The 16,677-nt window shown below is 48.3% G+C and overlaps 1 protein-coding gene across 1 annotated transcript in view; it reads right to left on the bottom strand.

Moving 5' to 3' along the window:
* The window catches only part of LOC126299414 (glutamate receptor U1-like), a 298,401-nt gene that overhangs the window by 223,732 nt on the left and 57,992 nt on the right, over window positions 1-16,677 (bottom strand). Inside the window, exon 2 of the mRNA XM_049991308.1 lies at window positions 15,880-16,045. Coding sequence (XP_049847265.1) covers window positions 15,880-16,045 — 166 coding nt within the window. The remainder of the gene's footprint in view (window positions 1-15,879; window positions 16,046-16,677) is intronic.

The raw sequence follows: 16,677 nt of genomic DNA, 5'->3' as shown, positions 1-16,677 counted from the left end.
CTTTGCCTCACCTGTTGGAAGAAGTGCCATTGATGATTCGAAGGGTTATGCGGCTGTTACATGATGGTGCTCCAGCCCACTTCGCCATTTACGTCCGGACGCATCTCAATCGTGTCTTCCCTGGTCGGTAGACCGGGTGAGATCACCAGTTGCATGGGCTGCTCTTTCGCCGGATCCCAAACCGTTCGATTTATGGTTATGGGACCGCCTCGAAAGTGTCGTGTATCCAGAGCCTATTCCAAATGTGGAGACACTGGAGCAGAGTATCCGTGCTGCCTTTGACACTGTTTGGATGAAGTCGGCCGAGATGAACGTGTGAGACATAACGTGCTACGGTAGATACACATATGCGTTGAGGCACATGGAAACCATATTCAACACATACTGAAATTGTGCCTGCATGGTACACCGCAGTCTCTGTAATAATGTACACTAGTGGCCCTGGTATTCATTGGAAAATATATTATACTAGAACTGACATGTGATTACATTTTCACGCAATTTGGGTGCATAGATCCTGAGAAATCAGTACCCAGAACAACCACCTTCGGCCGCAATAACGGCCTTGATACGCCTGGGCATTGAGGCAAACAGAGCTTCATGGCGTGTACAGGTACAGCTGCCCACGCAGCTTCAACACGATACCACAGTTCATCAAGAGTAGTGACTGGCGTATTGTGACGACCAGTTGCTCGGCCACCACTGACCAGACGTGTTGAATTCGTGAGAGATCTGGAGAATGTGCCGGCCAGGGCAGCAGTCGAACTCTTTCTGTATTCAGAAAGGCCGTACAGGACCTACAACATGCGGTCGTCCATTATCCTGCTGAAATGTAGGGTTCCGCAGGGATCGAATGGAGGGTAGAGCTACGGGTCGTAACACATCTGAAACGTCCAATGTTAAAGTGCCGTCAATGCGAACAAGAGGTGACCGAGACGTGAAACCAATGGCACCCCATACCATCACGCCAGGTGATACGCCAGTATGGCGATGACGAATACACGCTTCGAATGGGCGTTCACCGCGATGTCGCCAAACACGGATGCTGTAAACAGAACCTGGATTCATCCGACATAACGTGCTACGGTAGATACACGTATGCGTTGAGGCACATGGAAACCATTCGTGCAGCCAGGTTCGTCGTTGAGTACACAATCGCAGGCACTCCTGTCTGTGATGCAGCGTCAAGGGTAACCGCATCCATGGTCTCCGAGCTGATAGTCCATGCTGCTGCAAACGTCGTCGAACTGTTCGTGCTGATGGTAGTTGTATTGCAAACGTTACCATCTGTTGACTCAGGGATCGAGACGTGGCTGCACGATCCGTTACAGCCATGCGGATAAGATGCCTGTCATTTCGACTGCTAGTGATACGAGGCCATTGGGATCCAGCACGGCATTCCGTACTACTCTCCTGAACCCACCGATTCCATGTTCTGCTAACAGTCATTGGATTCTGACCAACGCTAGCAGCAATGTTGCCATACGATAAACCGAAATCGCGATAGGCTACAATCCGACCTTTATCAAAGTCGGGAAAGTGATGGTACGCATTTCTCCTCCTTACACGAGGCATCACAACAACGTTTCACCAGGCAACGCCAGTCAACTGCTGTTTGTGTATGAGAAATCGATTGGAAACTTTCCTCATGTCAGCACGTTGTAGGTGTCGCCACCGGCGCCAACCTTGTGTGAATGCTCTGAAAAACTAATCATTTGCATATCACAGCATCTTCTCCCTGTCGGTTAAATTTCGCGTCTGTAGCACGTCGTCTTCGTGGTGTAGCAATTTTAATGGTCAGCAATGTATGACTGAATGAATGGTCTCTAGCATGGAAACCATGCATTTCCGAACGTAAGTTCATTAGACCTTTTTTGTTCCGTATCCTCTCATCGATCAATCCCTAGAGTTTGTCCACAGAGGAAAAAAAATCACCCTGTATATACATGATTTTGGAGACAATCTGAGGAGCCCTCTGCTGTGCGGGTCGGCGGTCTGGAATCTCGTTGACTGGAGCAGAATTCTCTTCAGTGATGAGTCCTGTTTCGAATAGAGCTTTTATGACCAGCGAAGGTGGGTCAGGAGACGTCCCAGTCAACGGTGGGATACCAGCCTGACTGTCGCCTGCCATAGGCCCCAACATTCAGGAGAGATTGCCTGGGGTGCCATTCCTGTTCATAGCAGGACCCCTTTGGTTGTCAACCGCGGTATCCTTAAGCACAGCGGTACGTCGACGCTGTTCTACGCCCCGTTTTGTTGCCCTTCATGGTAAGCTTTCCTCGGCTTACATTTCAGTAAAAAAGCGAAAGCTTCTACTCCTTGTCTTCGGGCTTGCCAAACCGTAATTTGCGGCTCCCCCCCCGTCGGAGTTTCGAGTCCTCCCTTGGGCATGGGTGTCTGTATTGTCTTTAGCGTAAGTTAGTTTAAGTTTGGTTAAATAGTGTGTAGGTCTAGGGACCGATGTCCTCAGTAGTTTCGTCCCATAGCAACTTACCACAAATTTCCATAAAATTCGAACTTTTCCAGCAAGGCCTCCGGATCTCTCCTCAATTGAGAAGGTTTTGAGCATTATGGGCAGGGCCTTCCAACCAGTTCAAGATTTTGACTGTCTGGCGTGCCAATTGGACAGAATTTGGCACGGTATCCCTCAGGACCACATCCAACAATTCTGTCAATCAGTGTCAAGCCGAATAACTGCTTGTATAAGGGACACAGGTGGATCAAAGAATTACTGACTTTATCAGTTTGTGAAGCTCTTTCTATTGAATAAGCCATCTAATTTTTCTGAAATTGTAATCATTTGGTTCAAATGGTTCAAATGGCTCTGAGCACTATGGGACTTAACATCGATGGTCATCAGTCCCCTAGAACTTAGAACTACTTAACCCGAACTAACCTAAGGACATCACACAACACCCAGCCATCACGAGGCAGAGAAAATCCCTGACCCCGCCGGGAATCGCTCCCGGGAACCCGGGCGTGGGAAGCGAGAACGCTACCGCACGACCACGAGATGCGGGCTATAATCATTTGTTTCCCTATACATGTACATTACATTTACCGATTCCCTTCCCATTCAGATTATTCTTTCGTGGTTTGTCGTTCTTTTTTTTTTTCTTGGAATGTATACAATCAAGAAAGTGATAATTAAACTTTAGTGTGAGCAATAAATTAGAAAGTGAGAGGAAATAGAAATTTTCAACATTTCAATGTGATTAAATCTTACATTGATTTGGCCAAGTCACAAGTGGGTTGAGAGTTAGCATCGTCTAAATGGGTCATTTTTGATAATACATACCGGCGTTTGGGTGTACAGTAATTAGCCCAATAGTGCCAGAAATTCATACGAAACACGCATGGAAGGACTGAGCCTGCCCAGCCATGGATGAGCCCTCGAGTCTCTAACCAGTTGTAAATCACGGAACCTAATCAAGTTTAGACTAAAAAAAAAACCTCCGTAGTACTTTCCTCCCTGCTAGCCTAGGCTGCATGACAATCCTACCTTAGTTGATGAGTCAGAGTGTCGGGTACTCCATACAGTGGAGTCTCCTTCAAGCCACCAGTGATGCAGCCGATGTGAGATCGGCTGACGCTCAGAAATACAAGTGCGGCCTCTGCCGTGCCTCTGAAGTGAGAACACCTACTTCTTCACTTCTCCAAACCCGGAGCGTTCCCTTCCTCATCCAAAGTGTTCACTTCCCTGTTCTCCTTCAGTGTCCAAAACATTCTACCATTCCTCACTGCCCTACACAAAACCCGTGCAAAACAGTACTCTTCCAATCAACAGGCTTCCTTAAACATTGGCCACAGCGAATTTTTTTTTTAAACAATGACCCAATGCCCGACATAGCAAATGTTTCATAAACTATGCAATAGGCTTTCTTCTGGTGCATAGAATTCTGAGAAAACCGAACTTCAAACTCCCACTTCTTAGTTATTTTTTCACGTCGCCCAGTGGACCGTATTCCCACGTCCGAGATTTCTAGAAAACGCCATCCTGAACTCCCACGTACAGATTATTTTCTTAGAGCAGCCAATGGGCTTCCTTCCTATCTTGCAAGACAGAGAAGTATTTACTGTGCATGGAATGGCGTGAGGCCATCACACTTCCGCCTCAATAAAAGGAGAAGAAAAAATGTTAACAATAAACAGATGCCCATCTTCCCTTGAGAAAGCAGTTATAAGAGTCGAGGGGCATGAAAGAGAAGCAGTGGTTGGGAAGGAAGTGAGACAGGATTGTAGCTTCTCCCCGATGTTATTCAGTCTGTATACCGAGCAAGCAGTAAAGGAAGTAGTAGGAGTTAAAATTCATGGAGAAGAAATTAAAACTTTGAGGTTCGCGGATGACATTGTACTTCTGTCAGAGACAGAAAAGGACCTGGAAGAGTAACTGAACGGAATGTACAGTGTCTTGAAAGGAGCATATAAGATGAACATCAACAAAAGCAAAACGAGGATAATGGAATGTAGTCGAATTAAGTCGGGTGATGCTGAGGGAATTAGATTAGGACATGACACACTTAAAGTAGTAAATGAGTTTTGCTATTTGGTGAGCAAAATAACTGATGATGGTCGAAGTAGAGAGAATATAAAAAGTAGACTGGCATCGGCGAGGAAAGCGTTTCTAAAGAAGAGAAATTTGTTAACATCGAGTATAGATGTGTCAGGAAGTCGTTTCTGAAATTATTTGTATGGAGTGTAGCCACGTATGGAAGAGAAACATGGACGATAAATAGTTTGGACAAGAAGAGAATAGAAGCTTTCGAAATGTGGTGCTACAGAAGAATGCTGAAGATGACATGGGAACATCACATAACTAATGAGGAGGTACTGAACATAATTGGAGAGAAGAGAAATTTGTGGTATTCCTTGACTAGAAGAAGGGATCGGTTGGTAGGACATCTTCTGAGGCATCAAGGGATCACTAGTTTAGTATTGGAGGGCAGCTCGGAGGGTAAAAATCGTAGAGGGAGACCAAGAGATGAATACACTAAACAGATTCAGAAGGATGTAGGTTGCAGAAGGTACTAGGAGCTTGCACAGGATAGAGTAACATGGAGAGCTGCATAAAACCGATCTCTGGACTGAAGACCACAACAACAACAACCTGCCTGGGACTCTCCGTTTTCGTCCGAAAAGATCTGGCGGGGAAGAAAAGAACATTCCATCGATGTGTTCTTTGAGCAGTGAGAGTGACTTGTAAAAATAAATTATTCTGCATTGACCAGCCGTGCGACACCGTTCGTTATACCGGCTCTTTTTAGACAGACTTTGTGACACCAGTGCACTTGGGTGCAACTGTGCACCTCGACCGCTAGCGCCACGTCAGCCCTGGTCCGGAGAACACAGGGTTCCACAGCTGTCCAGTCCACTGCCCGTGCTCCAAGAACCGCAGATCTAAGGAGCTACCTATTCTCCTTAGGGACCTCTGCAGGCCGGCAGGCAGCAGCCCCTGTCCCCTTATTCCGTACGGACGCATCCAAGTTTCCACCAAACTCAAACAGCACAACAAGTACAGAACATGCAATTAACTGGAGCATATATTCTGAAGACACTATGTACTTTTCCGGAGACTACTTACTGTTCTACCAGTGACTTTTATGATGACACGGCATTCCATTTTATCCATTTATTAACAACACGTACAATAGGACTACTGCAAAAGCCTTAATGAAATTTATTGCGGAGATCATGATTTCACCTGACTTTGGACTGCTGTATCATGAGTCTAGAAAAACAAGAGTTACACAGTGAAAGCCGAAGTAGCTCTTCCTCTCAGAAATACACTCAAGAGCCAAAGGAACTGGTAAACCTGCCAAAGATCGTGTAGGGCTCCCGCGAGCACGCAGAAGCGCCGCAACACGATGTTGCATGGACTCGACTAATGTCTGAAGCGGTGCTGGAGGGAACTGACACCATGAATCCTACACGGTTGTCCATAAATCCGTAAGAATTCGAGGGGGTGGATATCTCTTCTGAACAGCACGTTGCAAGACATCGTAGATATGCTCAATAATGTTAATGTATGGGGAGTTTGGTGGTCAGTGGAAGTGTTTAAACTCAGAAGAATGTTTCTGGAGGCAGCCTGTAGCAACACTGGACGTATGGTGTGTCGTATTGTCCTGCTGGAAATGTCCAAGTCCGTCGGAATACACAATGGACATGAATAGATGCAGGTGATCAAACAGGATGCTTGCGTACGTTGTCACCTGTAAGAGTCGTATCTAGACGTATCAGGGGTCCCATATCACTCCAAAACACACGCTCCACACTATTACAGAGCCTCCAACAGCTTGAATAGTCCTCTGGTGGCATGAAGTGTCCGTGAATTCATTATATTGTCTCCATACCCGTATACGTTCATCCGCTCGATACAATTTGTAACGATACCCGTCCGACCAGGCAACATTTTTCCAGTCATGAACAGTCCAATGTCGCTGTTGGCGGGCGCAAGCGAGGCGTAAAGCTTTGTTTCGTGCAGTCACCAAGGGTACACGAGTGGGCTTTCGGCTCTGAAAGTCCAAAAAATGGTTGAAATGGCTCTGAGCACTATGGGACTTAACATCTTTGGTCATCAGTCCCCTAGAACTTAGAACTACTTAAACCTAACTAACCTAAGGACATCACACACATTCATGCCCAAGGCAGGATTCGAACCTGCGACCGTAGCAGTCGTGCGGTTCCGGACCTCGCGTCTAGAACCGCTCGGCCACCGCGGCCGGCTCCGAAAGGACACGTCGATGATGTTTCGTTGAATGGTTCGCACGCTGACACTTGTTGAGGTCCCAGCACTGAAATCTGCAGCAATTTACGGAAGGGTTGCGCTCCTGTCACCGTGAACGATTCTATACAGTCGTCGTTGGTCCCGTTCTTGAAGGATCTTTCTCCAACCGCAGCAATGTTGCAGATTTGATGTTTTACCTGATTCCTTATATTCACGGTACTCTTATGAAATGGTCTGACGCGAAAATCCGCACTTTATCGTTACCTCGAAGATGCTGTGTCCCATCGCTCGTGCGCCGACTGTAAAACCATGCTGAAGCTCACTTAAAACTTGATAACCTGCCATTTTAGCAGCAGTAGCCGATCTAACAACTGCGCCAAACACTTGTTGTCTTATATAGGTGTTGCCGACCGCAGCGCCGTATTTTGCCTGTTTACATATATCTGTATTTGAATACGCATGGCCGGCCGGTGTGGCCGTGCGGTTCTAAGCGCTTCAGTCTGGAACCGCGTGACCGCTACGGTCACAGGTTCGAATCCTGCCTCGGGCATGGATGTGTGTGATGTCCTTAGGTTAGTTAGGTTTAATTAGTTCTAAGTTCCAGGCGACTGATGGCCTCAGAAGTTAAGTCGCATAGTGCTCAGAGCCATTTGAACCATTTGAATACGCATGCGGAGACCAGTTTCTTTGGCGCTTCAGTGTATCTACGTACTTCCTCCACGAAGTAGTAAGTAGTAAATGTCGGATAATTCTTCTCTTCAGTATTACCGATTTTGTGTCCTACTCCACACAACTGTTGAGTAAGGAAAAACGGTTATCTGTATGCCTCCCCTCTGCTCTCTCTTTCTCAATCTCATGTTTTTTACGCAAGATGTGGTGGTGACGACAGAGTCATCGCGCGGTCTTCGTTGAATAACGATTCTCTAAATTTTGCCGACATCGTTATGTCACAAATCGCAATAGAGCAACATCTCTAAATCAAGATTTCAAAACATTTTTCAGAAGATAATAATGTGTGGAAACTTCGTACCGCAATACTTCACTGTCGAACAAGAGCAGCGACGCCTGTACATCTGGCCCTACTTGTTTGAAATGCAAAACGCGGACAATAATTTTTGCAAAAAATCATCACGGCTTAATGAGACGTGTTGCTGTCAATACGTATCTACCACAAAACGACAAAGTGTAGAAATTCACACAGAGGGCCGTGGCATCAACAGCTTTCCAAATAAGGTCTTTTCTGACAGTTCCACGTGGTTGTAGGAACATTCTGTGCGTTGTACTCAGATTGAGGTGAGAGGGGGCGGGAATATGTAGAGAACATCTGAATTCGTGGTGTCAAAGCCATAGAACCGGGATTGTGGAGCAATGGAAGAAAGTCATTTGGTCGGATGAATCTCGTTTCACATTGGTATTCCACGGGACTTGGGGTTGCTTTGCAAGGTCGCATTACTGTGAAAGATTGTGAGACCATTTGGCTGATCAGGTCGATGCCTTGCTACAATGTTTTTACCCAGTGGCGATACTTCACACAGCACGTACCATCCAGCACTGGTATCACAATTGTCGCATCTTTCCTGTCCGCTGCAGTCACATGATCTCCACCTCTGTGGTCTACCTTGAAGAAATGGGTGTGTGATCGCATCCACCTCCGTCATCGTCTTACCTGAACTTGACATTAGTTCGCAGAAGATTCCCTCGATAATCGCACAGAATCTATATTTGCCCGTACTCAGAGGACAGGAAGCAATTTTGAATGCCTACTGTAATCCTACACCGTATTAAGCACGGGAATGTGATGCGTTTTTGGTGTTTCCATGTTTTGGTTAAACTCCTGTATTTTCAGTACAATAGAGATACAAAGATAAATGGGAGAGGAGAGTGGAAGGATAAAATGAAATGTAATACACTACTGGCCATTAAAATTGCTACAACAAGAAGAAATGCAAATGATAAACGGGTATTCATTGGACAAATATATTATACTACAACTGACATGTGATTACATTTTCACGCAATTTGGGTCCATAGATCCTGAGAAATCAGTACCAAAAACAACCACCTCTGGCCGTAATAACGGCCTTGATACGCCTGGGCATAGAGTCAAACAGAGCTCGGATGGCGTGTACAGGTACAGGTACAGCTGCCCATGCAGCTTCAACTTGATATCACAGTTCATCTGGATTAGTGACTGGCGTATTGTGACGAGCCAGTTGCTCGGCCACCATTGATCACATTGGTGAGAGATCTGGAGAATGTGCTGGGCAGGGCAGCAGTCGAACATTTCCGGAATCCAGAAAGGCCGGTACAGGACCTGCAACATGCGGTCGTGCATTATCCTGCTGAAATGCATGATTTCGAATGAAGGGTAGAGCCACGGTTAGTAACACATCTGAAATGTAACGTCCACTGTTCAAAGTGCCGTCAATGCGAACAAGAGGTGACCGAGACGTGTAACCAATGGCACCCCATAACATCACGCCGGGTGATACGCCAGTATGGCGATGACGAATACACGCTTCCAATGTGCGTTCACCGTGATGTCACCAAACACGGATGCGTCCATCATGATGCTGTAAACAGAACCTGGATTCATCCGAAAAAAATGACATTTTGCCATTCGTGCACCCAGGTTTGTCGTTGAGTACACCATTGTGGTGTCACCGCCAGACACCACACTTCCTAGGTGGTAGCCTTTAAATCGGCCGCGGTCCGGTAGTATACGTCGGACCCGCGTGTCGCCACTATCAGTGATTGCACACCGAGCGCCGCCACACGGCAGGTCTAGAGAAACTTCCTAGCACTCGCCCCAGTTGTACAGCCGACTTTGATAGCGATGGTTCACTGACAAAATACGCTCTCATTTGTCGAGACGATAGTTAGCATAGCCTTCAGGTACGTTATTTTCTACGACCTAGCAAGGCGCCATTATCTGTTACTACTGATACTGTGAATCATGTAATGTCAAGAGCGACGTTCGTCATTAACTGATTAAAGTTAAGTATTCCACCAGCTACGTCTGTTTTTCTCAATTCTAATTCCCTTGCCATGTTCCAGACCTCACGCCAGCCTGTGTGAGCTGAAACGCGTGCATTTCGGCCTCCTTTAGTAACACGGTGTTGGCTCTCCTGCCAACCACAACATTGGCGACGAGAGTAAAAGTGTTCTTATCTAAATTGCCCTGATTTACTTGTGTAATGGCTTCGCCACAATCTCCAGATGTACTGTCCAAATTTTATCGTTTACAGAATCAGCAGACGCAGGCCTTACTGGATGCCCTTGGACAGCTCGTCCAGGGTCAACGTGCGATGCAAAACGATGCGGCAGTAGCCGCTTCACCGCTAACGTAGCCACAACACGCTGTTGCGCCAACTTTTCGACCTTTTGATGCTGCACTGAAAGGCTGGACGGAGTGGTCACGCCAATTTGGATTCCATCTCGCCGCTTACAGAATTCTAGGTAACGAGCCGTAGCCTTTTTTGTTATCGTCAGTTGGCGTGACTACGTACCGTGTGATAGTCAAATTATTTCCCCGACGCGACGTAGCAACTCTGTCCTACGACGAAATTTTGTCTGCATTAGATGCATATTTCAAAGAATCAGTCTATGTAGGTACGAAAAAGTATACCTTCTTTCGTACAAAACGTACGGCAGGTCAGACTCATCGGGAGTGGGTTGCAACCTTGCAAGGCCTTACTAGGGATTGTGCTTTTGAGTGTCAATGTGGACTCCCTTATTCAGATACTATAGTACGTGATGCAATGGCACAGAACGTTTCTGATGTTCGTATAAGGGAACAGATTTTGAAACTGGTCAATCCCTCCATTCAACAAGTGATGGACATATTGGATCGGCAGGACACACTTGACTTTGCTCAGGAATCATTTGAAACTTCGCCAGCAGTGTGTCAGGTTAACCGGCCCGCCGGGTGCGCTTTACGGAAAAGTAAACAGTCCTCGCGCCCGGCCGCGCCGCTGCCGCCAAGCTCTCAGCCACGTGTCGCGCGCCGGCATGCAAATGCAGTGATCAAATCATGCCCGCGGTGTGCTACTAAACATTCGCGTGAGAATTGCCCGTCACGCGAAGCTATTTGCTTTTATTGTAATAAAAAAGGACATGTTCAGAGCGTTTGCCAGAAAAAGCTCAGATCGGAAGCTCAAAACCGTTCCAGGCCCTTTGCTTCGCGCCGGAATCGGAATCGCACCAAGGATACTCAGGCTCGCGAAACTTCGCCCATGGAAATTCATGTAGTTCATTCCACTCCGCGCAGTGCCACTCTCTCTAACAGTGACTGTGTTCGTCCCAAAAATAGTGTGCGTCGACATCGCTGGAACTCCCGTCAAGTCGCAAGGTATTATGTACCAGTGTCAGTTCACGTTGCACGAGACAGTCGCTCTTGTCGTCAGCAGGACAATAAACCTTTTGTAGACTTGGACATTAACGGCAAAGTGATACCATTCCAGCTCGATACCGGAGCTGCAGTTTCACTGATCAATCAAGACACTTACAAACTGCTGGGAACACCTCCGTTGCGTGCCGCAAATGTTAAGTTAACTAGCTATTCAGGACAAAAGATCCCTGTGTTAGGACAGTGCAGCCTTCTTGCATTACACAAAGGACAAACAAAACGTGTGTCATTTTACGTCCTTCGTTCTTCTTCTGCAGTGAACTTGTTTGGTTTCGATTTATTTCAGTTGTTTAACTTGTCTATAGTAAATCAGGTCCTATCAGTGAACCAGACGGTGCCTTCAGACAGTGTTTCTCGTCTATGTGAAGAATTTTTCAGACATTTTTGCACCAGGCCTCGGTTGCGCTAAGACCTATAAAGCGCATTTGGAACTGAAAGTAAACGCGCAACCGAATTTTTTCAGAGCGCGCAATGTTCCCCACGCATTGCGTGATGAGGTCGCTAAACATTACACGATTTGGAATCACAAGGTGATTGAACGTGTGCAGGCTTCTCTCTGGGCATCACCCTTAGTAATTTTGCCAAAACCTTCTGGCAAATTGAGACTTTGTGTGGACTTCAAGGCGACAGTGAATCCACAACTAGTGATTGCAACTTTTCCTTTACCCCGCCCGGAATATCTTTTTGACAAACTGTGCCCGGGTAAATATTTTTCGAAGTTGGACCTAGCATATGCGTACTTGCAAATACCGGTGGACGAAGAATCCCGGCGCGTTTTGGTGGTTAACACGCATCTTGGTTTGTATCGATTCAAACGACTGCCATTCGGGTGTGCATCCGGCCCTGCATTGTTTCAGCAATATCTACAAACTGTTTGTGCGTCGGTCCCTACTGCAGCAAATTATCTGGACGATATTGTGATCTCCGTAAAGACGGAAGAGGAATATTTGGCCAATCTCAGAACATTGTTTCAGGTCTTGCGACAAAATGGTCTTCGCTTGCGGAAGGAGAAATGTCTGTTTTTTGCTCGGGACTTGCCATACTTGGGACATGTACTCAATGCCCAAGGCATACATCCCAGTCCAACGCACCTCCGTGCCATACAAGATTTGCCTTCGACGCAGAATTTGAAGCAGCTACAGAGTGTGCTGGGAAAAATTAATTATCACCGTTATATACCACGTGCCTCTTCCATTTCAGCTCCGCTTCATCGCTTACGCCGTAAAGGTGTTCCGTTCGTCTGGACGACGGAATGCGACCGCGCCTTTCGCCAGTTGAAATCGGCGTTGGTTTCCAATACTTGCCTTACGCCATTCGATCCCCAGAAGCCCCTTTTATTGATGGTGGATGCATCGGATTTCGGGATCGGTGCTGTGCTTGCGCACAAAGATGGATCGCACGATCGCCCTATTGCCTTTGCGTCCAAATTGCTCTCGTCTGCTCAAAGAAATTATTCACAGATCGAGAAAGAAGCATTGGCGCTCGTATTTGGTGTTACAAAGTTTCATGATTTCTTGTATGGTCGTCACTTTACCATAATCACAGACCACAAACCTTTGACATCGCTTTTTCATCCGACCAAGCCTGTACCTCCACGTACACCGCAGAAATTCATTCGCTGGTCTATTTTCCTCTCGCAGTACCTCAACGATATCTTGTATCGGTCCACTGCTAAGCACGGAAACGCCGATGCCTTGTCCCGCTTCCTTGTTGCTGAGGATAGGGCATTCGGTTCCTCCGAACTTGCTTGCATGTTCATTGATGCGGAAACCGATGACGTGGTCGAATCGTTTCCTATTGATTTTCGTCGTGTAGCTACAGCCACAGCTGCCGACCCTGTCCTTGCTCCCGTTCTGCGTTTTTTTGCTACGCAATGGCCCTTATCAAAGTCACGGATCGGGGACCCGTTGGTTCGCCGATGTTTTGCTCACAAGGAGAGACTTTTTGTACGACGTGGTATTTTGCTGTTGCGTTCTGATAATGATCAGTCCAGGGTCGTGGTGCCACGTTCGTTACAGTCCTCTGTCTTACAGCTTCTTCACCAAGGACATTGGGGTATAGTGAGAACGAAACAACTTGCTCGTCAGCACTGTACGTGGTTCGGAATCGATGCCGTGATTACGAATATGTGCTCTACTTGCAGGGTGTGTGCCGAACAACAATCAGCACCACCGCGGAAATTCTTTGCATGCCCAAAAGCCACTTCCCCTTGGCAACGCTTACACATCGACTTTGCTGGTCCATTTTGGATTGCTCGATGGTTGGTTGTGGTAGATTCATTCAGTAATTTTCCTTTTGTTGTCCGGATGTCTTCCACGACGTCATCTGCCACCATCCAAGCGTTATCCGCTATCTTTTGCATTGAAGGTCTTCCACAGATTATTGTTTCCGACAGTGGCCCACAATTCACGTCCGCAGAATTTCAGTCATTCTGCAAGGTCAATGGTATTCAACATCTGACGTCCGCGCCGTTTTCGCCACAGTCAAACGGTGCCGCTGAACGATTGGTCAGGACTTTCAAGTCACAGATGTTGAAGTTGAAAGAATCGCATTCTCGGGAGGACGCGTTATTGCTCTTCTTGTCCTCGTATCGCTCTCAGCCCCGAGATGGTCGCTCGCCGGCTGAGTTACTCCACGGTCGCCCTCATAGAACCTTGATGTCTTTGCTACATCCGCCGAATCAGGTTCCTGTGCAGCGGCAGACACCTGCTTTTGCTCCAGGCGACGTTGTCTACTATCGCCACTACCGAGGTTCACGGCGTTGGCTCGAAGGGCGCATTCTTCGCTGCCTCGGCAGCGCTATCTATCTGGTTTTGGGGGCCTCTGGTGAGGTGCGTCGGCATCTCAATCAGCAGCGCCTGTGTCGTGTTACGGGATGTGCCGCTCGCCGTCTGCTTTCAGCGACGGTGCCGTCCGGTCAGCACCCCAGGGACCCATCTACTGGCTCGCCTCAGCCGACGCTGCCTTCTATTTTGCCCAATGGCGAGACGCCGCCGACGCCGCCGCCTGTTCTCCCGCCGGCAACGCCCGCAGTGGACGCGTCGCTGCAACCGCCGGGCGCCTCCCTGGATCACGCGCCGCCGATCGCTTCCAGTGACCAGTTGTCCTCCGACATGGAACTCTTGCCCGCTCCTGACCATATGTCGTCTTCGCCCGTCGGGTGCCCCGGCCCGATGGAGGTCGACCCTTCGGCCCCTCCTGTCTCTCTACGGGCGCATACACCGCATGTTGGTGTGCGCCCTGGAGCAGGTTTTCAGACGTTTCCTAACTCCCCGCGGTCCGAATGGCAGGGTGCGGGTGGCACAGTCTAGCCTGTTGTTAGGCTCCCCAACTTGTTGCATACGTCAAGATGCGGTCCTTCCCACGGCGGGCGGAAGCCTTATGCAACAAACGTACGCCGATTTGCGGGGGAAGAATGTTGTGTCACCGCCAGACACCACACTTGCTAGATGGTAGCCTTTAAATCGGCCGCGGTCCGGTAGTATACGTCGGACCCGCGTGTCGCCACTATCAGTGATTGCAGACCGAGCGCCGCCACACGGCAGGTCTATAGAAACTTCCTAGCACTCGCCCCAGTTGTACAGCCGACTTTGATAGCGATGGTTCACTGACAAAATACGCTCTCATTTGTCGAGACGATAGTTAGCATAGCCTTCAGGTACGTTATTTTCTACGACCTAGCAAGGCGCCATTTTCTGTTACTATTGATACTGTGAATCATGTAATGTCAAGAGCGAATTTCGTCATTAATGGATTAAAGTTAAGTATTCCACCAGCTACGTCCGTTTTTCTCAATTCTAATTCCCTTGCCATGTTCCAGACCTCATGCCAGGCTGTGTGAGCTAAAACGCGTGCATTTCGGCCTCCTTTAGTAACACGGTGTTGGCTCTCCTGCCAACCACAACAACCTTCGCAGGCACTCCTGTCTGTGACGCAGCGTCAAGAGTAAACTCAGACATGGTATCCGAGCTGATAGTCCATGCTGCTGCAAACGTCGTCGAACTGTTCGTGCAGATGGTTGTTGTATTGCAAACGTCCCCATCTGTTGACCCAGGGATCGAGACGTGGCGGCACGATCAGCTACAGGCATGCGGATATGATGCCTGTCATCGCGACTGCTAGTGATACGAGGCCGTTGGGATCCAGCACGGCGTTGCGTAACACCCTCCTGAACCCACCGATTCTATATTATGCTAACAGTCATTGGATCTCGACCAACGCGAGCAGCAATGTCGCGATACGATAAACCGCAATCGCGATAGGCTACAATCCGACCTTTATCAAAGTCGGAAACGTGATGGTACGCATTTCTTCTCCTTACACGAGTCATCACATCAACGTTTCACCAGGCAACGCCGGTCAACTGCTGTTTGTGTATGAGAAGTCGGTTGGAAACTTTCCTCATGTCAGGACGTTGTAGGTGTCGCCACCGGCGCCCACCTTGTGTGAATGCTCTGAAAAGCTAATCATTTGCATATCACAGCATGTTCTTCCTTTCGGTTAAATTTCGCTTCTGTAGTACGTCATCTTCGTGGTGTAGCAATTGTAATGGCCAGTAGTGTAAGTGTGTAACAAGCCACCAGGGACGACAGGTCTTTTACGCCAAAATACTAAGAAAAAATCCTCAAACATTTTCGGTTTGTCGGTTTAGGGTGTGCAAGTGAAATGGTCATCGGTGTACAGTACTTGCGAGGAGTAGGTGGCTATGTTAGGGGTATGGATAGGAAGAGAAAGCGTGAGCTCCCACCTGGCGGCCAGTGCTGGACGCGCAGCACGCACGACGAGAAGAAGCGGGCCTGCACGGCGGCGGCGACGGCGGCCAGCGTGTCGGCGCGCAGCGGCGGAACGGCTGCGTCTGCGGGCGCGGGCCACGCCCACCACCACGCCCACGCCAGCACGCCCCACGCCCGCATCTGCAACACACCACATACTCGTCTTGTTTCCGGCAGCTCGCCAGCTCTCTCTGACGGACCAGCATAGCAGACCGCAATCTTGTGGGTATGAGCACGGCTGGATACATCGACATCCTTTACGCCAGCCGCCGGTCTGTGTTTCAGCACAACATGCGTCCGGAGGAATTCTGCCGTCGCCAGACAGGGTGATTCTCGCGGTAGGGTTCTGGCTTGCGGGCTGATCGGTCGAGCCGGCCGGTGTGGCCGAGAGGTTCTAGGCGCTTCAGTCTGGAGCCGAGCGACCGCTACGGTCGCAGGTTCAAATCCTGCCTCGGGCATGCATGTGGGTGATATTTTAGGTTAGTTAGGTTTGAGCAGTGCTAAGTTCTATGGGACTGATGACCTCCGATGTAAAGTCCCGTAGTTCTCAGAGCCATTTGAACCATTTTTTTGACCGGTCGATTCCGTTTATCGGAAACAAATGCATTCGTCAGTTCGGCTGGAAATCTGAAAATATATTATCAATCATCCATGCAGAAAAAAAGCCAGAAATCATTTCAGTTTGCGACTACTCCGAGTAAGATGCCTCCTACTATCTCCAGTCAGTGCAGTATACAGTGCGAAACCGAACTGCACCGACAACATTTTAGTTC

Source organism: Schistocerca gregaria, chromosome X (assembly GCF_023897955.1).
Source record: "Schistocerca gregaria isolate iqSchGreg1 chromosome X, iqSchGreg1.2, whole genome shotgun sequence".
In the NCBI taxonomy this organism is placed as follows: Eukaryota; Metazoa; Arthropoda; class Insecta; order Orthoptera; family Acrididae; genus Schistocerca; species Schistocerca gregaria.
The sequence above is the reverse complement of the archived record's forward strand: the minus strand, read 5'-3'. Positions and strand labels throughout refer to the sequence as shown.